The sequence below is a fragment of the Tinamus guttatus genome, unplaced genomic scaffold, assembly GCF_059628265.1.
Source record: "Tinamus guttatus ecotype Peru unplaced genomic scaffold, ASM5962826v1 Tinamus_guttatus_pri_ptg000035l, whole genome shotgun sequence".
In the NCBI taxonomy this organism is placed as follows: domain Eukaryota; kingdom Metazoa; phylum Chordata; class Aves; order Tinamiformes; family Tinamidae; genus Tinamus; species Tinamus guttatus.
The window spans coordinates 92,954-113,397 of NW_028288569.1; the positions used below are offsets into that span (position 1 = coordinate 92,954).

The following is a 20,444-nucleotide window of genomic DNA, read 5'->3' on the forward strand; positions in this document are numbered from 1 at the left end:
CACAGGGGAGAGCTTCACAGTGCCCCGGGAAGCTAAGTAAGGTGAGTGTAACTGAATCAAATGCTCTCTCTTGCGCTCCCACAGAGCCACACGAAGGATGGATTAAACCCATCAGTCTCTTTTTATCCAGAGGGTTAAGTGACTCGGCCAGAAGCAATCTGTCAGAGTCAGAAACAAAATGGAAGCAGGCTCTGCTGCATCCTGAAATTGCAGTCTTACTACCAGCCCATCTCTTCAGACCACCTCCTGAACAGCAGTTCCCAACAGCTCTTAGTCCCTTGGAGGTATTTCTTGAGAGGCGTTCCAAGGGAGATTTTTTTTTTGATTGTTTGTTTGCTTGTGCAGTTGATCTGAGAGTTTTATTTGAGACCTTAAGAAAAGGGGAGGAAACAAAACTCACCATTTAGATTTTGCAGCAGTTCCTTCTTCAGTGAGACAGGGATGGCAGCAGAGTTAAGTTTATAAGATGGGCACAGCTGGCTGAAGCCTTTGCTGCTCCCCAAAGTGTTCGCAACTTGACTGCAGCACTTGGATTCAGCAACATCGCAAAACCAAACCAAAACCCATGGGTGAGGGATGGGTGGGCAGCAGGAAAGCTGTCTGTGCAGTTCTTTTAGTGCTAGCACCCAGCTCAAAAATGAAGCCTAATGCTGTGGGCACTTCACGTCCCATATGTCTGTGCAGATAATACCACTCAAAGTCACTGGGAACTGCAGACATATAAAAGGCCCAAGGCACTGCTCAGCCCAACCTGTAGAGTCCAGTCTTCTCTCCCAGAGGATCAGTCCATTTAAGGACTCCCCAAAGTACAGTTTGCAGACAGATGAATATTGGTTTAACTACACAGTCCACTGAGGACTGAATATGCTGACCACAGTGAAAGGATTTCCTGAACCAAGAAGAATATCTGGCTCATCCTCAAAAAACTTATAAGCCCATTTAACAGATTGTAGTTGGAATGTGAAAAAGGGACATTTTTTGCTTCAGTAGTTGAACAAAAAAAAAGTTTTCAATGGTTATGAAACTAGTTTTCAGCAAGCCAGAATTTGTTTATTTCGGCTTAAAAAGAAAAAAAAAAACACTCTCATTTGCATTGGTACATACTAAGCCATTTTACTCTAGAGACTCGTGGTACGAAAATTTCCTAACTTTCCTTAGAACCACTTTCTCTCTTCTGTCCTTTTTCTCCCACAGAGGCTGTGCCTGATTCTCCCTTCAAGGCTTCTCACCCTTCCTGGTGAGCAAAAATGGGGGACTGGAGTTTCCTGGGAGAGTTCCTCGAGGAGGTTCACAAACACTCCACAGTGGTGGGGAAAGTCTGGCTGACCGTTCTCTTCATCTTTCGGATGCTGGTGCTTGGTACAGCAGCCGAGTCCTCATGGGGCGACGAGCAGTCCGACTTCATGTGTGATACCCAGCAGCCTGGTTGTGAGAATGTCTGCTATGACAAGGCTTTCCCCATCTCCCACGTCCGGTTTTGGGTCCTCCAGATCATCTTTGTCTCCACTCCATCTCTGGTGTACATGGGCCACGCAATGCACACAGTGCGCATGGAAGAGAAGAGGAAGATGAAGGAAGCAGAAATTGAGGCCCGGGAGATGAAAAGCAGCGGTGACACATACTACCAGCAGAAGTGCTCCGTGGCAGAAAAGGCTGAGCTCTCTTGCTGGGATGAATCAGGAGGCAAAATTATACTTAGGGGCAGTTTGCTGAACACCTACGTCTACAGCATTTTGATTCGCACTGCCATGGAAGTGGCCTTCATTGTGGGACAGTACATCTTGTACGGGATCTTCTTGGAGACCCTATACATTTGCCAGCGGGCCCCTTGCCCCCATCCAGTCAACTGCTACGTTTCCCGGCCCACTGAGAAGAACGTGTTCATTGTCTTCATGCTGGCAGTGGCCGTGCTCTCTCTGTTCCTCAGCCTGGCTGAGCTGTACCACTTGGGCTGGAAAAAAGCCAAAGAGAAGTGCTCTCGGGCTTACAAACCCAGCCCCAGCACGGCCCCTGGCAGACTGGAGTCTGCCCCACAAGTAGAGAGGGCCCAGATGTACACTCCCCCTCCAGATTTTAATCAATGCTTGGCAAGTCCCAATGGGAAGTTCATCAGCCCCTTCAGCAATAAGATGGCTTCACAGCAGAACACTGCCAACTTCGCCACCGAGAGGGTCCACAGTCAGGAGGACGCCACCAGCGAGGGGCCCTTCATTAAGTCCAGCTACGCGGAGAGCCCCGAGGTGGCCAATGAGTGCGCAGCGCCTGTCTTCCCCGAGAGCTACTTCAATGAGAAGCGCCGACTCAGCAAGACCAGCCGTGCCAGCAGTAAGGCCAGGTCGGATGATCTGTCTGTGTGACCTGTCCCTGGGAGGGATGAGGAACAGTCTTAGCGCTTAGCAAACTTCTACAAGATGGACTCCAGACTTTCGCCATTAACCTCTCTTTTAGCACCCTCCTGCTCCTTTTCAGTGAACATCATTGTCACATTGCAGGAAGCATCCCTCACAGCTTAAGACAGAGGCAGCCACAGGGGCACACACACCTGGAGGCTGAAGAGAGGCACCTATCCTGATGAAAATACAGTCAAAAAGGGCCATGTTCACATCTCATGGGACCCATGGGGATTGGGGACTTCCTGTCCTTAGCGGGTAGAACTGGCTGTTAGATTCACTCAAGCATAGGGTCCGTCATCCACTGCGACACTATATTCAGCAGACTGGACCTCAACCCACCTGCATCTTCTTTGGTGTCATTTTAACATTTGCTGCATTGGCTCGGCAATTATACAAAGTTGATGCTTCTCTCACCTGCAGGGAACAGAAACACATTAGTAGGCTTTCTAAAAGAAAGACTTTTTCCTCTGCTTTGTTGTCTTTCTAAGACTCCCTTTCTCTTCTTGAGCCCAGATATTTTATAGCAGTTTACCCTTTCTCTTCTTGAGCCCAGCAGTTTACTGATACAGTAAATCCTACTTGAATTTTTGTATTGTGTATATAACCCATATGTGTATTTTCCCATAGGTAAGAAAAGTCCATGAGCCCCCAAACACCATTGCCTTGTGTCCAACTTTGAAATCCCTTTCTCATTCCTACTTCAGAAAAGCAGATGGGTCCCAGGAGCTCTGGGATATTGATTAGGTGACCAGCTGATGGAGGCTATGGAATTTTCCCGATAAATTTATATGATCAATTCTAAGCAAGACATCCATTAATAGAAATAGACATTCTCCTGTGAAAATATACATTCTATTAGCAAAAAGAAAGGAGGACTTATCATGTGGAAACAAAATGATTTTCCCCCCTTTTAAATTGCATCTTTCAAACAACCTGAATGCTGCTGAAAAGGTGCTACCAGATGCCAGCTTGGGAGAAAAAGCCATCTTCCGTTTATCTGCAGAAGAGGTACAGCCTGTGTCGTCTCCTCACTGCCCTGCCAAAACACTTCAGCATCATTTGCAAGGAGCAAGAGTCCTCTCCAGGCCCCGCATGACATTCAGCTCTCGGCTGCTCTCTGAGACCTGTCAGCCAGTGCAAGCCATGATATTTGTGCTTGCGACAGGTCCTAGTTCTGCCATTGGGTCCACGCCATCCCCAGTGCACAGGCCTAAGGAACCAGCCATGGGCCTGCACTGTAGCCATGCAGAGCAGCTCTTGGAGGCCAACACTGAGTGAGTGAGTCCGGTGGATGAGACCTGTCGGCTGCTCTCACTCCAGATATGTTTCCTCACCGCAGAGCTCACATTCGCCTTTTACAGAGACACGCTACCAGATCCAAGCTGCTCCCTTCTGTTTACCCTGCACTGCCCTTTCAGAACTGGCCCACAGCTTCCCAGCACTGGACTGTGTGAGCATATGGCCTGGGAACAGCTTATAAGAGGGCTGAGCCATTCCCTCTCATAGGGGCAGTTGAAAGGGACTGTGAACACTTGCTCCTGACATGGCATTAGGTTTGGTACAGTTCCCTGTACACACACATGCATTGCCACTCACAGAGCAGAGTAACGTTTTCTTTTGTTTGTAAGGTGTTTTTCATACATGTATTTTTTAATCCTGAAATGACCTGTGTGCTCTTAATGTGAGATTGTGGTCAATTGTTCCTAGGTTTGTCCTAATAAAGTTCTAACTTCAACTCTTGTTGGCGTTTCGCCTCTCGTGTGGCTGAGAATGAGCTGCTAGCACTAGTCAGACTGCCCGCCAGCCTCAGCTGTGCAGAGATCACAGAAATTTCCTTCGCCCAGAGTGGCAGGAATGAGGGGAGAGCTTGGCCAAGGGGATAAATAATAAACATGGAGAATGATTGATTGACTGACTGGTCTGCAAGCAGAAACCCCCTGCAGCTCCCCTGCCTGTCTTTGCCTTACCAAGGAAGAATGTACGAAGCTGTACGGAGAGCAGCACCGCTTCCAGTGGCAATGAAATACTCGCCGCGCGTCTCCCTTAGCGCACTGCCGTACCCAGGAAGCCAGCTGGGAGGTGAGGCCAGCAGAGCAGGAAAAGGTTAGAAGAACCCGTACCCTGAGCATCCAGTCTTTCATCCACCAAAGTCAGAAAAGTAACCTGCCTTGAAAGTCTTTTTAGGAGGTGAGGTCCAGGGAGGCAGAGTGCGCTATTAACCACCTCTGCAAAGGGTTCCTGCAGGAACTGCATCTTAAGGCGCAGTTGTTCAGCCCAAAGATGACCCTTTCTCTCACCAGCTGATGCCTCTCCTTCCTATACCCAATCTGATGCTCATCTTTGTTCCCTCTTTCTGGCTTTCACAGGCCCCCTTCTCCTGACCTTGAATCATCCTGTCCACCCACAGGAAGTGCCTGTCCTCCCTCTCACCACATAATCTCCCATCCCGTGGGACTCTGCAAGCTGGGAAGGAGGAGAGAGGTAAAGGACTGGCTCCCAGCAATAAGCCTAAGAGAGGCCATAAAAGAGTGAAATCAGAATATGATGAATCACCAGAACAAGGACCTTTAACCATATGAGAAACTGCAGGGACACTTTAAGATCACTTGGGGGATTTCAGCCCAGATGGGAGGATGCCACCTCAGCACCCACAGCCACACCAAGCAGCACAGAGGCAGGATTAATCCTAGCCTTTGAACTGGCATGTGTTCAGCCCTGAGCGTGTGTGTCCCTTAGGATACAGCCTTTCTGTGAGAAATACGCAATGAATAAGTCAGCAGCTTATTAATACATATTCATAGCTGAGTTTTCCTTGGAAAGATTCTATGCAAGCACTAGCCCAGGCCTTGTTAATAAACTGTTCTTGGTTTATGGCAAGCAGTGGCCCAAACTATAAAACTCTATGCTGTGGGCACTCAGAGGTGTAGCATCTCTGCTGGAGAGTAAGGGTATGGCTGAAAAATGAGGATGTGGATTTTCTCCACTTCATTTCAGTCCTGTAGAATCTAAACATGTTCATAGGTGGGGTTTTGCTGATTTTTGAGACCACAGGAGAACAACCATCTCTCTGTGTCCCAGACTAGAGCCACATGCATCAAAGCACATAGTCCCTCCTCTGCCACTCTTTTCTCAAAGCCCCACTGGTTCTGTTCTCGACATATATGAAGTAGGGTGTATTTGATGGATGGCTGTTTGCACTGATGACAGACCATAAACTTAGGATCCTTGGAATCCACTGTCAAGGCTGCCTGGGCTATCATACCACAATGGGAACATATTTACTTCAGCCAGCGAACCTCTATTCACTGACCTGTCATTTCAGACAGATTTTATATTTATTACTTTGTACCAGATGGATGGATGGACAATCTTATAGCTATGAGCTAAATAAATATTATTTATTAAATTCAGCCCTTGAATAGGCACTCAATCTCTAAGCACAAGCATTATGAAGACCATATGCTGGGGAGGCAGAAAGAGAACATGGGAGAATGTTTCTGAACTTGCCCCTCATTTCTTGAGAGTCTTACCTGATGGGGTTAGCTCAGTCTCTGAAAACCCAGAATTTTCCAGAACAGAACTGACATGCAATAGATACCACCGTCTCCAGTCTTCTTCAGTACACCTCACACCATTTCAGCATTCCCTTCTTTAACTGGTGTCTGAAATCCGTCCTGCTCTAAGGCCCTTTATTAATCAGCTGCTGACTCTAAGATAAGAGAGCATGAAAATCTGCATTCATCAAGCTCTTAAAACCAAAATATTTATTCCTATAAAGGGAAAAGTTATATTTAAAAATACACAGAATGCCAAAACCAACAAAGCAAGGAATCAAGACATGCTCATGCCTGGAGTCCCTTTCCTCTCTCAAAACATCATATTAGGACCGTTTAGCAAGCTAAAAGCTAAAAGACAAAACAGGGAGAACCTGAGAGGGTTACTTAAAAGTAATGGCTGATATAAAGCATGCAAATGAAGCAAGTTCTTTCCTCTTTCAGAATATGTCAGCAAGGCAGCACTCAACTAAACTCAGTGCTGACAACATTGAAGACTGCTAGAAGAGAGCAGGCAAAAAAATCCCAGACTATACCACCTCCCCCCAGACACTTCCAGAAAATACCATTGAGGCCAAGGACATAGGAAGATCCAAAAAAGCAGGAAAAATAAAAGGATCAGATGTCCATAGGAATCATCAACATTCTTGGTGGCAATGCAATAGGCGAGGGCGGCTCTGCAGCAGTGCTGAGCGCTCCAGACTGCCGGAGTTGCCGGCCGGAGCCGTGCAGCCCTTCAGGAGGGCCGGACCTATGGAAAGACAAGCGGAGTCACTGTCCCCCAGAGAGTCTCCTCTGCCTCTACTCTCTTTCAGCAAGGATGCAGTCACACCGGAGGGATGGCAGGGGTACTTTCAAGCCTGACCTCGACAAGAGAGTCAAGGTATGGCTGGCACATAGGGATTCTCTCATTCTAGGCCCAACGGTAGCTGTCACCACCTTCTGCTTATCCAAGCAGTAAATAAATAAATAAATATACAAATAAGTATCCCCTGTTCTGGGCTCTAATATTACAAAATGAACACCAGGAAAGTGTCAACATTTACCTTCAGCAGTCAAGAGAGGACCAGGCCTCCTCTCTCTTTTCCCAGCACAACTTCCAACAGCCCAAAGGATTTCTAGTAGTTCCTCCCAAATACGTATTACAGCAGGGTATCCTATATTTGACATGCCATTTCTTGGACACACACATGCAACTGTGAATAAAATGGAACATTTCAGCGATTAGGTTACCAACAGCAGAAGCAGCACAGATGAGCTGAGAATAAGGACAGAGGGTATCGGCTTCTTAAGATGCATTTTTCTTTTTGGGTGGGGGGGAAACTACACTTTAAAGTAATAAATTAGTAGCTTTGCTCTTGCCTTAAGTGGTTGTTGCTTATATGTCCTAGATGACCGAAGATCTTTCAGGGGACCACAGGAATTTCCATACCAGGTATATACCTACAACATTGTCATGGAAAACTGATTATAGAAAAAGAAAGATGATCAAATGAGCTTATAATACTCACTCTAAGCAAATAATGCAGAAATGCTTCATTTTTCCTCCAGCGAACATTCGTTTACATATTTTAAAATGAATTTGCCAAGACCACGTTCACATACCACTGCTGGTTTCCCACAGAGCAATTTCAGCAATTAAGTTTGACGAGCAATAGACTTCTCAGAAAGTGCGTGTCAGGCATAGAAACTAGATTTTAAATTCATTTCTGTAAACATTCATCCTGGAGGCTGCAATGTGTTTCCCAAGTCATCAAGAAGCATGGGCAATATTGTGTAACCAATCACAAACCAAAGAACACACCTCCACTTGAGAATATGTCATCAATTCACAGAGGAATGTTTTAAAGATACATTTTGATTAAATTGGTAAGAGTAGGTATCTCAGAGAACCGTGATCTTCTAGTAATCTGCTAGTGGAAACAGTGAGCACATTAAAAACATTTTTGTCTCCCTTTAACTAGGCTCTGTGCTCTGCTGAAACGTATCTGGGAATCCTCTAAAACTGTCCCCTGAATACTGCAGAAAGGTAAAGGGAGGTAAGAGTGAAGACCACCCCGCTTCCTTGACCACTCACAGAGCTCCCCTGGGAAAATTCTAATTTCTCAGCATTAACATAAATACTTTCTGCCACTTTGTGCTCCTACACAGAAGGTTCTATAACATCCTCGCAATCTCCTACACTTCACAGGCAAAAATGTAGTGAAAGTACATGAAAGACTCAGGCATAAAATGTAGTCCCCATCCTCTAATGCAATCTGCCAAGATAAAGCAGGGCTTCTTATCCCACCTATTAATAAGAAAGCCCCGTTCTCCAGATGAATAAAAGCAATCATGCTGTGTTTGTTGCCAAGAAGCATTCCCCAGAGCAAGCCAAGAAGAAAAATTCTGAAAAGTTGCAATATTTGCTTATTCATTTAGACTTATTCCTGGACTAAAGCCTGTAAGACTACCAAATTAAATGTCAGTGCAATTAAACTAACATTAAATTCACCTCCTCCCTTGAGGTATCTATGTTTTATGAGTAAATCAGGCAATCCGTTTTTTTCTTTTTTCTTTTTTTATTACATAGACTCAAACGCCATCCGCCTGGCACGTGATGAGCTCCTGTGAGGCAACAGCTCCACTTAAGTGAGGTCTCTATAGGCTACCGCTGCTTGTATAAGAGGACATCTCCATCTGACATAGCTGGATCACAGTGGGAAGATGTTCAGGGATTACTCTGAACTGGGTTTTGTGACTCGCTATTTGCATGTGGTGACTTGCTAAGATACGTGTGGCTAAGCTAGGTAAAGACCAAAAGGAACCACTAGTGACCTAGGAGAGAGTTAAATTTTCTTGTTTGTGTAGGGCATGAAGTTACCCTTAAAAAGGCATGTCGGCAATGGACAGATATGTGACAACATAAAGCAAGCAAAAAACCCATCTAGTGATTTTTCAAGAAACTTGATACAGGCGTGCCATTTTTAACACCCCCTCCCAACAAAACCCAATGCTTATATTCAACTACACACAGGCTTTCACTAAAAATTACTTTAGCCACCAGCTCCTACCCTTAAAAGGAATCAGATTAGCAGGGGGAGGCAAGCTTGAGGTCAGAAACTTGCTGCTCTTTGTCTGGGTTTGCTCTTTCAGTAAATGCCAGGCTGGCTGTTCAGCCTGGGAACAAAAGTTCGAGCTTGAAAAACACTTTCAACAGAACGGGCTTGATGGGTGCCAGTCTAAAGGCAAAGAGTTTCAGAAACAAGTGTCTAAACTTAGTCATTACTAAGTAGTGTGTTACAAGGAAGCTGTGTCCAGTTCCCATCTTGCTTTTCTTTCATTTAAACCCTGACTGAAGGAAGCACTTACAGGTATACGTATAGCATATATATATTCACTGCATGACATGATCCAGTAACCGAAAAGCACACATGTATTTGATATTCCACTGAAAACTTTTTTTCCCCTCTCAATTCCTTTTCCCCTTACAGATCACTAAAAGTCTCATCGCACCTTTTCTTTCCTCTGTAATGAGGCTTTGGATTTTTCCAACCCTATGTGATCTTGTATTTCCTCAAGATACGGTTATACTTTCCTCTTGGTATTTCGAGTTTCTCCAGATCTCCTTTTATCTTTGGCACTTCCAATATGTCAAATTTAAGGACTTTCTGAAGAGTTCATTCAGTAAAATGCCTAGTTCTAAATGAACGACAAGAGTACTCAGTACTACGAGTACTTAGGTGAAAAGAAAAAGACTTACAATAATCCTTACTAATTCCTGATGAGCACATCTGACCAGACAAGCACATTACAGACTTCCAGCAAACTGAGGGAGCCTGCAGCTGGTTGATTCATGAGATCCTCAAAAGGAAACATGCAGAGATATCAAAGGCACAGGAGACACTATAGCCTGGCCATCAGAGCGCACACACAGACTACTTGGGGGTGATATCCCCAGACTTGGCAGACTGGAGAAGGTTCAGCCAAGCTGCCAAGAAGAGTGAGGAGTCTGGGGACCATGTTATAGAGCACAACTCTCTGGCACGACAGAGCAGCATAGGAAGCAACTAGAGCTTTCACAGAAGACCAGGAGAGCTTAACCTTTTCCCTTTCCCAGCTGTAGTCAAAGCAAACAGCCAGCTTCCTGTAGGTCAAACAGCCTACAGCTTTGCAAACCCTCCTGCCTCACAAGTCGACTCAGGGCTGCCACTCTCCCTACACCTATTTCAAAGCAGGTGGCAAGCCTGCAACACACACACATTCGTACCATCCCAGGTCCAGAAACAAACAGTGAGGCTGTATTTGACTGCACTGCACTTGCAGGTGACCCCAGCTCCAGTGCAACCCATTGTCATCTCAATATTGTCATCTCAATGTCAGCAATAGGCTTGCAATGAAAGTCCAAAGCGTGCTCTATTTCATTTACCTAAGAGTAGGCTACGAAGCATTTAAATCCTGATACTCAAGTTCTTACGTACCAATCCTGATATGCAAGTACTTACGAGTGGGACAAAACTTGCAATGATCAACTGCTCTTCTAGCATAATCAGTCACACCATGAGAGCTATTATTTTAATGGTGAGCTAATTAACAACTGGAAAATAGCATCTAGGGATACGATATGTTTTTTAATTATTATTGTGAGGTGTTTTGAAAATGGAGGCACTGGTGCTAACAGAAATTACTGACACCCAACATTATTGGTTAAGGTTCTCTGTCCTCCACTAAACAGAACAACAGGTTGGTCAGCCAAGCACTAAAACCTATAAATCTGTAAAACCTTTGCTGCAGTTGCTACAGGGCAAGTCTTAATGATTACTTTTAGGCCACAGTGTTGCTACTAGTTTCAACCCACTTAGCAATATTCATTAGCTTCCTGCTTCAAATTAGGGTAATTGAAAGTAAGAGATCAGGTAATAAAGCCTTTCACTAAGGGAGACTTGTCACATTCCCTTTGCTGTTTCATGTGTTAACACCACCAACTTGTGATCATGTTTGTCTAGGAATCTTTCTTCAGAAATAACAAATACTTCTTGAAAAATGTTATCTTACCCTTTTCTTACAGTCTTTTACCACTGAAGATTTTAAATCACACATTTCTTTATCCATTTATTCTATTGTTTTACAAGAGAAGGATATTAAACTCCAATGTCAAGTATGTTTTGTCCAACACTGTTTCCTGACTGAAACCACAAATACTAAAACACTGGAAAAAAATCATATACGTCAATATCTTTAAAATAAATACTAAAAAGCACTCTTACAACAAAGCTGACATTGACTCTGCCATTGCCTGGCAGAGTTCAAATTCCTCCTCTCAAGCAGTCTCAGCCACATGCATTAAATGATTCCCAGCTGAGACAGTGAGAACTGGTACTAGAGTAAATACCCATGAAGTCCCGACTGGCACAGCTGACAGGGGATCAGAACAGATCCCACAAGGGATCAGAACAGCAACAAATCATGACACCGAGTCCTGGCAAGCAGCTCAGATACCAGCCTAGGACTTGGGAGGGTGGTCTCAGCTCCATGCTCAAGCAAGCCTTGGGTATGAGAAGGGGCAAGTCACTGAGCCTTCCTTTCCCGAAGTCCCCATCCAGCAATGGGGACTAGCTCATAGTGTCTATGAGCTACTGCTAAGGAGGTGCTGAGATCCTACAGGAATGCAAGGTCAAGATGGACAAGAGGTGGACATGGGAACCAGAACTAGCAAAATTAAATGTCCAAAGGAAAGTCAAATGCAGAAGAAAAATGAGCACAAAACAGCTTAAACGCACATCTGGAACTACTACATACATAGACACATAGATTACATAGCTAAGGCACTGTGCATGTGCCCACACAACATATACAAAGGCAATGCAGGACATTTCCACACTGTAGTGGCAGTGATGTGGTCCAGAAATGTAAGGCAAGACCTGATATATCTCCCATTCACATAGCTGCTAATGTTGCTTCAAAAACCGCTGAGCTCTTGCATATACCAGCCTTTCTGCAGGCATCTTGCTACTTCACAACCTTCCTGGAGAGACAAGGATTAAGTATTGTTCCCATCTACCAAAACAAAATCTGTGTTTCTATGGCCTACTGAAGGCAGCATGTGAAATGACATTGATTTTGATTCAGCTCTCCTTGTTTCCTCCACATCTCTCATACTGTATGAGGACCCAGTTTCAAGTTCATTACCTTCATGTTTTGAATTAGCACCTAGACTTTGTACCCACCGCCTGCATATTTGCGCTTGGTATTTTAATGGTTTTCAAGAGCTATGAAAACCCTACAAACAGATGCAGCCCAGTCCTTTCCAGCACTACCGCATGACTTGGGCTTTTATTTTCTGCTTTGCTGTGGATTCACTGCATCATTGAGACAAGTCATTAAATCTCTTCCCCTCGCTGTGTCTCCTGCGCATGCACTAGAAATCATAATAATGACACCCACAGCACTTTGCTGGGGAACGGCAGAGATTAATGCTCTGCATGGCACGGATGGAGGCTGCTACAGACACACAACCATAAAGTTTAGGACAAGGGATACCTGCCTATATGCCTTTATTAAAATTACTAGCTCCTGATTTTTAAGCAGCTTCTCTTGGTGACTGCAAGTAACAAGGAAGACGAATCCCCCTTGTTCATGGATGTAGAGAACAACCAACCAAGGCATCCCTCTGCCTGGATTTGATGCAAGTAGCTCTGCACTTGGCAACACACCAGGCTGGGAGTCTGCTCAGTTTCTGCTGTAACTCAGCTGCTTTTGTGTTACTTAGTCACTTGTGTGACTTTAGCTGGTGATGGGGAACAAACTGTTGCTGCCTCCCTCCTGATTTACACCATGAAGTATCTATTTCATTGTGATATGATTTTATTTTTTTACGCCTGACCATATCAAATGCATTAAAGAGATCTGCAAAATACTTAAAATTAGCCACTGAAAAATAAAGTGTTCAGTGCCTGCTTTGAAAAACCTCTGATATAAAACAACAAAACTGATTTTCACAAATCTGTGAAAAAATACATATTTTTTCCAGGATACGAGAATTGCAGGACCAAGAATAGAAGGATGAGTTATAAGCCTTTCAAAGCAGAGATATATCATGGAAATTCTGACAACTGTCAATGTGAGCAATGCCGCCAGGCACCGCTTACAATCCACAGCATCTTTCAAACCTGTTGGGGTTTTTTAGAAAGGGCTAAAAATAAACACAGAAATGGAGCAATAGATAGATAGATGCATGCACACACACATACATATTTATATATATGCACATGTATATATTATTGTTCAAAAAATAACAGGTGGGCCCTCCAACAGTGTAAATACAGATGACTGTTGAACACTGCTGACAAACGCGTGGCTAAGCAGCCTTCCCTGGCCATATGAGCAGCACGTTTGAAGCTCTCCTTGAATTCTCCTAGTCCGCAAGCCATAGTCATTTGGGATCTGGATGCTCTGTCATGACAAGGCCTGAGGACTCCCAAGTGTTTTGATCTCCTCCACCCAATGTATTCACACAATTCCACCCTCCTGACCTCCTGTGGATTACTGCCCTTCTGAAAATAACACGCATGGAACAGCTGGTAGGGCCAGAAATGTCTTGAATGTAAATAGCAGGGGTCCCCTCTTCTGGCACCTCACCACTTGGTCTAATCCCCATCCTCTTGTAATAGAGGAGTAGATATTAAAGGAGAAACCATGGACAACACAAAAGCATTCAAAGAGCCAGGCTGGATGACTCTGGTTTGAAACCCATCAGGTGCACTACCTGCAGTGAAGTCAAAGAACTACACAGGAAGCAGCCCTTGGGTCTCAAACCTCAACCTAAGCCTGAAGCAAAAGGTTATAATGTTGTCTCCTCACCCTACCCCAGGAGAAGGCAGAGGGCACAGGTTATACCAAACACACAAATTCTACTCTCTAGTCCCTTATGTCTGGATAGGAAAGCATAGCAGAATAGCCTGTTTTGCTGGGCGCCCATTGTAAGCTTCAAAAATGCCTCCTTGTAGCCCTTCTCTTCTGCTTAGAAAAGAGTAGTTAACCACAATAATTTACACTTGCCCCATTTCGTTAATATCACATCATCCTAGATCACTTAGCGCAGCACATATTCCCCAAAAGCAACAGAGATGGTACAGATTAAGAATGCTGAACGGCTCAGTGCTGCCACAGGGGAGCCCATCTGCGGCGGCGAGGCAGAGCACGGCGCCCTGGCGTGAAGCGTCTCGGCGCTTCTCCTGCACCACGCAGGCAGGTCTACCACGCAGAAATAGAGAACTCAGTGCCGTTGCTGTAATAAGCAGCTGACTGGGCTTGCTTCTGGCGGATGCTGCTCATCTAAGCCTGCATTTGCATGGAGGAAACACCCTTTAAAGTTGACGAGAAAACCTGCCTGCTGTTATCCCAGAGAGAAGCATAATTGAGCCTGCGTGATCCCGCAGATTCCCGAATGCAGCAGATGGCTGTGGGCCATCCAGTTTAGGATGACAAAGTTTGAACAAAAGGCAAACAGAAGGCTGGGAGTGTATCTTTTGCACTAGGCTACAGGCACAGCTAAACCTTCATACAGTCAGTGTGTCACTCGGCGCACAGCCTGGCTCTTGCTCTGCTGCAGCACTGGCAATGCCTACATGCCCAAGCCTATAATTTAAAAGGAAAAGAGAGGAAAAAACATTATATGTCTGAGGCATAAGGCACATGGAACAACCAACTGCCTGATATAATGTTTCTAAAACCCACAGAAATAAAATCTTAAAAACTTTCCTCATGACGCTAGATGCCAAGACTCTGCATTCCCGGACTGTCTCACATAACACACACAGACTCAGAAATCTAACAATGACCTGCAAGTCTCAACATACACAATTTCTTTGCTGACCAAAATAAGGGAGATAAACTGCTGATATGAAAGCATGCAGAAAAAGAAACACCTAAGATCCGCACACCATACTATGAATGGTGCCTTACGGGGAAGGCTAGGCCCGTGGCGGCACTTAGGAGTTTATTTTTGCTGATTCCATCCCAAAGGATCACAGAAACTAGGAGTGGAAACATTCTTTCCATGTCCAGAGACGCTCACCAAGCAGCTGGCCATAAGGTTTACAACAATAGGCAGACGGGTGGGGACAAGAGCGAGACGGTGCCACAGGAAGCAATACAGCAGGCTCGAACGTTTTAGAAATAAATAACTCCTGCTCTTTGGGCTGGCAGCACAGTTGACAGGCTTAGACCGACTACTTGGTAACAGACACTGCTGTGATCGGTCGTGAGCCCTTGCATGATACAGAATGTCATCATTAGCACTGCCTTTGGGAAGGGTGAAGGCTCTTTTGGCCCTCTGATTTTGCAGAGGAAACCTTCATACAGTTCTGCCCATGGTGCCCAAGCGGAGAACTCCCAGTTACAGCACCCGAGACCTGAGCAGCCACAGTTACTTCTGGAGACCAGAGGGACAAGTAGCCCTTCCTAACTGTATGCAGTTAGAGAGCTAGACGTAGGAACATATTGGAGTAAAGGGTATTTCAGGAAAATATTTTGTGCTAGAGCAGAACAGAAGCTCTCACTGGAAGACTTCACCACTTCTCCTGCACGACAGCGCTGAGAACACATGTAAGGGAGAAGAGCTCTTTTGGGCAGTGTCCAAAGGCCCTACAGCTGCTGAGCACCCCTCCACGTGCCCTGGTGCATGCAGTCCTTTAGCCCCGCGAGGTCCCTCAGCAGCCCAGGCACATGTGACTCCAGCAAGCACGGTAGCTGGCCAGCGGGATGCACCCCACGGCCCCAGAGCGGCCCCAGAACGGGCACGTGCACACCACACAGGGATAGGGAGGCACCTCCCTTTGCACCAGCTGCTCCTGGCTCACTTTGGGCCATAACAGCAGCCTGGTTATGTCACCCCTCGTTGGCAGACGGCTTCGCTGCCAAGGTCCCCGTGCCGCTAAAACCTGCGCTTCCCTTGGGCTGCTGGAGCCCGTGCCCAGCTCGCTCCCCTCGCTGAGCAAAAAGCGCTTGGAAAGGAACCAAGCAAGCCAGAGGGTTTGTAAGTCTATTTTCTGCCCCTTACTGTTTAGAAAAAATAACTACCTCAATTCTATTTGTGTCTCTACCATTCAGACAAGTTCTGGTGTCTCCAATTTACATCACAAACGGCTACAGCCATTTGTTCAGGGGGAAGGAATTCTCTGAATCCAAGAAGCAATAAAACACAGGAACACACCAGGATAAACTGTTTTGGGTGGGTATTTTTTAATGACTATTTAACTGCAAAATACTTTATGGAACAAAAATCTAATCATGACAGTCAGTCTCGTACTCTAAGCAAACATCCGTGGACAAAACCAAGCCATCAGCCATGTAACTACTGCCTGGTTTGGTTGAACTATGCAACTCATCATGACTCAGTTTCCTTTCCAAGAAAACAAGGATCTAAATGCAAACTTATCACATAGGAGCAGTCTGAGATGCTGTAGCAATAGCAGTGCTTTGCAAAGGCAGAAATCACTGTAATTTGATTCAGTTGTATTCAGGAGGAAACCTGGATTCTGCTGTCGGAGGGTGAGGTTGCCTGGAACTCGCTTGCTCGTTAGAGTTCATTAGCTTCCCCCAGCGAGACAAAGCTCTCCCACCGCGGCCACCGAAATAGCCTTCTGCTCCCTATCTGCTCACAGAAAGCAACAGAAGGGTAAAAATAACAGGCCCTTTGAAAGCGTTTCTGTAAAGATGATGCATCTGAGAATAAATTTCTGCACAGTTGGACAAAGGAAAAAAGGGTAACACCATTTGCTAAAAAACCTGACAGCCGCCTGCTATTTTGGAGAGCGCTCCTCTAATTGCACACACCTGCTGTGGCAGGGTATATTCTAAAATATACCTCTCCAGCAACGCTGCAGCAGCCACATCCCCCAGGAGCAGCGCTGCAGTCCCAGCCCTCACAACATCACAAGAACAGGGGTTTCTTCCAAGACAACACTGGAATGGAAATTCAAATAAATTCAGTATGGGCTTCTTTCTTTGTTTCACCTCCGCTCATTCGAATTACATTACATTACTCTCCCTCCTCCTTGCCTCCAAATCCCCATCCTTTGACTACTTTTTGCTATTCCTTCTCTCCACCCAGCATCTTTGCCACCTTGACCTCCCCCACCTCAAGATTCAGGCTCAATTTCTCCCTGTTCGTTATTTTCCTGACTTCTGCAGCCGTGGATTCCTTCTCTTAACTCACTCTGCTCTTGTCACGCCTCCCTGTTTCACATGCCAGGCTCCAAACCAAAGGCGGCCCTTTTGGAGCAGCCCTGTTTTGAGCGATACCAGTGCGATTGCCAATCCCCCCTGCTTCGCACAGGGACTGATGTCCTGGTGACTGTGCCAAACTCTGGCCACCTGCGGCAGCTCCTCCCTGCGCCCCTTGTGCTCTCTGCCCTCCTGCTCCCTCACCCTTGCCCTGCTCCCTGCATGACTCCCGCCTGCCCCAGCCTCTCCGCCAGCCTGTTACGAGCGAGCACAGCTTGAATCAACGCCCGGAGCTCCTCGTATAAGAGACCAGTAAAGGTGCCCTCAGAGGACTGCGTTCCTGTACCCAGGAACTAACTAACTCAAGGCAAATCCTTTAGCCTCTCTATGTCTCGGGTTGCCATCTGTAGCAGAGCATTTGTACTCCAGGATGACTTGAGAATTCTTGCCTTTAGAGTTTGACACGGTGGCGGTAAGGACTGAGCATGAGTTTCCAGCAGGTGTCCATGAGAACTGAGAAGCAGGAAATTCTTGTGTCTAATGTCCATATGGACATTTAGAAGCAGTCTCATTAAGCCCATGGTGATTTTTTTCCCATTTCCAGCCTACTAGCTTGGCAGCTGTACCATGCATGTACTTCATGGGGCCACTCTTCCTTTCTGTGGCACTCTTCTCGGAAACAGTCTTGTCTCTCTTCCCACGTTTTCTTTAATTGCTGGCACTGGGGAAAATGGAAAGCAGGATGGCTGGGACCCAAGGGGAGGCAGCTCAGGCAGGAGGCTCTCTAGATCCTCTCACCCCCCAGGCCTAGCTGGCAACAACCCAGGCAGACCTGGCAGCACCCACTTCTGAGCGATCAGCTTCTGCAAGCAGCTGGGGCTGCTGTGCTGGGTCAGCACCCACGATATCAGCCCGATGTTTTAACTGCTGGGCAAGGCCTTCTCGTGTTGATTCTTTGCAGGGCAAGAGGACAAAGGGAACGAACACACACACACACCAGGAAACTCAGAGCGGAGGCAGGCAGCGGCCCAGCGCATCTCTGGTCGAGGGGACATAGCACGTCTTAGAAACTCAGAGGAGACTCTTCCAAGAGGAAGGAATGCTCTGGACTAGGGCAGCAGTGAAGGGCAGAGGGAAATCTTATATCCCTGTAACAAAACATGGACACTTTATGATGCCCCAAAGATGCAAACATCTTACTGAAGCAATCTCCACTTGGCAGGTTTCCTGAAGACCTGCTTTACTGAAAACACATTCTCTGGCCTAGTCTCCACAGCATTTCTTGGTTGTGATAGCTCTCAAAGCTATCACCTCCTATCAACTCCAGCACTTCAGAGAGCGCTCCAGCTCCTCATAGATAGAGCCCACTTCAAAAGGAGAAAATCACAAAGAAAGGGACAGCAAATACAGCTTTAATCAGGCCTGCAACTGTCTATAGGTTAGAGAACTGATTGATAGTCTCTATGAACACCCCAAATTCTTATCAAGCTATCCCGATCTCCTTGAAGAGATTGACAGCACCTTCGATGAGTGAACAAAGTGATGGTGGGGGGGAGCAGGAGAATACACAGGGGAGATAAAGGTAACCAAGGAAAGGGGCCACAAAAAACCCTCAAAGTGAGGAGGAAAAGTGGGGAAAGAGAGAGAAATTGTCCGTAAGTCAAGATGAAAAGCTAGAGGAAAAAATACTGTGGATTACAGTGTAAATAAGGAGTCAGGATGGAAAGGAGGGATGCAGGAATTCCCAGGAAGTCCAAGTGGGAGAGAAGTGATGTAAAGAAAAGGGTTTATTCTGTGGTTAAAAAAAAAAAAAAAAAAAAAAAAAAAAACTTGTGTCAGAGTGACATCACTACCAAGTCTTGAACAAGAGTTACAGGAATCAAGGAAATGGCATCATGTTGAATGCTTGCTAAAGGTCAAGAAATGCTCTGTGAAGGCAGAGCAATTTAGCTTCCTCAAATATCAAAGTTATTAGCTACTACGCTAAGAAGATACAAAACAGCACTGAAGAGTTAACCTGTGCACACTCAGTGGCACTGCAAATCACTGAAAAGAAAGGAGAAGCAATGCCTGAAGAAACGAGCAGTGGGACACGCACCTCGAGGCTGTGGGTTCCAATTCTCCCCCGAGCAGCTTTGCCAAGTGCTGCCGGTGGGTGCCAAGAGGCAGCCCCAGTGTTACAGACAGCCCTGCGGGCCATGCCCGGCTGCGGCTCGTGTGACGGGGCCCTGCCTCGCTCCCGCCGGGATCCGCGCCGAGGCATCCTGCTCTCCCGCCCTGCGGCTGGGAAGGAGGGCCGAGCAGGAAGGGGTCGAGGCCCTCCACCGCCTTCCCAGAGGGGCCGCCGCTGGGCACCCAATTCAAAAAGCAAACCCACAATGTGAAAGTGCCCTGACTAAAAATCCTGCTAACAGAACACCCTGCCACCGCCTCATTTAGCACGAGCAGCACAGTAAGGTTAAGGGATTGAGGGAATGTGGACAGGGAAAGGAAAAGGCTGCAGTGGCAAAGAGCAGAGCCATGCTCTCAGTGAAATGTTCCCATTAAAACATGGGCCAGGGGAAATGATGAGAGGGAAACGTCTCCTGCTGCTCGTGCTATGCCTGTATGGGCAGATTAAAGACCAAAGTATTGTATGCTGTGTATTGTGTAGATATTGTATACAGAATATTTTGTATATTGTGGCTGGCCCCCAAGAGACTTAACTGAATGCAATGCCCTCCCCTTCCCCAGCTTCCCTCCAAACTCTCTGCTGTTAAGAGGGCATTAGCAGCCAAACTGACAGGAATTATTTACAGCCCCCTGTCTCTCCACCATGAATTCTTTCCTCCAACATTCCCTAGCCCACCTGACACAACACTAAATTCAATGCACTGATAAGCGCCAGCGCCGACTTTCCTATCTAAACGCATCACATCTTTGGGTCCAAGAGTGTAAAGACCGAAACAACAACAACAAAAGAATAAAGCACAGGAAGACTTCTTCCTGGGGCTCTGCAGATTTTCACTTTGTGGGTTGATGAGCTCACGGTAAGCACAAGGAATTAAAAAAAAAAAAAAAAAAAAAAAAAAAAAAAAAAAAAAAAAGGAGGGGTGGGAGGAGAGAGGCAGAGGCGGCAGCAGCAGACAGGAGTGCTGTGGAGCTGCCAGCCCCGCGTGTCTCCCCGTTGCGGAGGGACGGGCAGGGCTGCGGGCCGAGGCCGCCGCGCGCACGCAGACGAGGCGCCTCGCGGAGGCGGAGGCGCCGCCGGCCCCTTCCCGGCCTCCCGCCGGGGCGGCCCCGCCCCGCCAAC

General features: G+C 46.4%; 1 protein-coding gene across 1 annotated transcript; it reads left to right on the forward strand.

Annotated features, from left to right (window-relative positions):
- The first annotated feature begins 1,175 nt into the window (after positions 1 to 1,175).
- On the forward strand, positions 1,176 to 2,920 carry GJA5 (gap junction protein alpha 5). The gene has a single exon (XM_010217296.2). It carries the CDS (start codon positions 1,248 to 1,250, stop codon positions 2,355 to 2,357), a length of 1,110 nt encoding a protein of 369 aa, XP_010215598.1. The 5' UTR covers positions 1,176 to 1,247; the 3' UTR covers positions 2,358 to 2,920.
- The last annotated feature ends 17,524 nt before the right edge of the window (positions 2,921 to 20,444 follow it).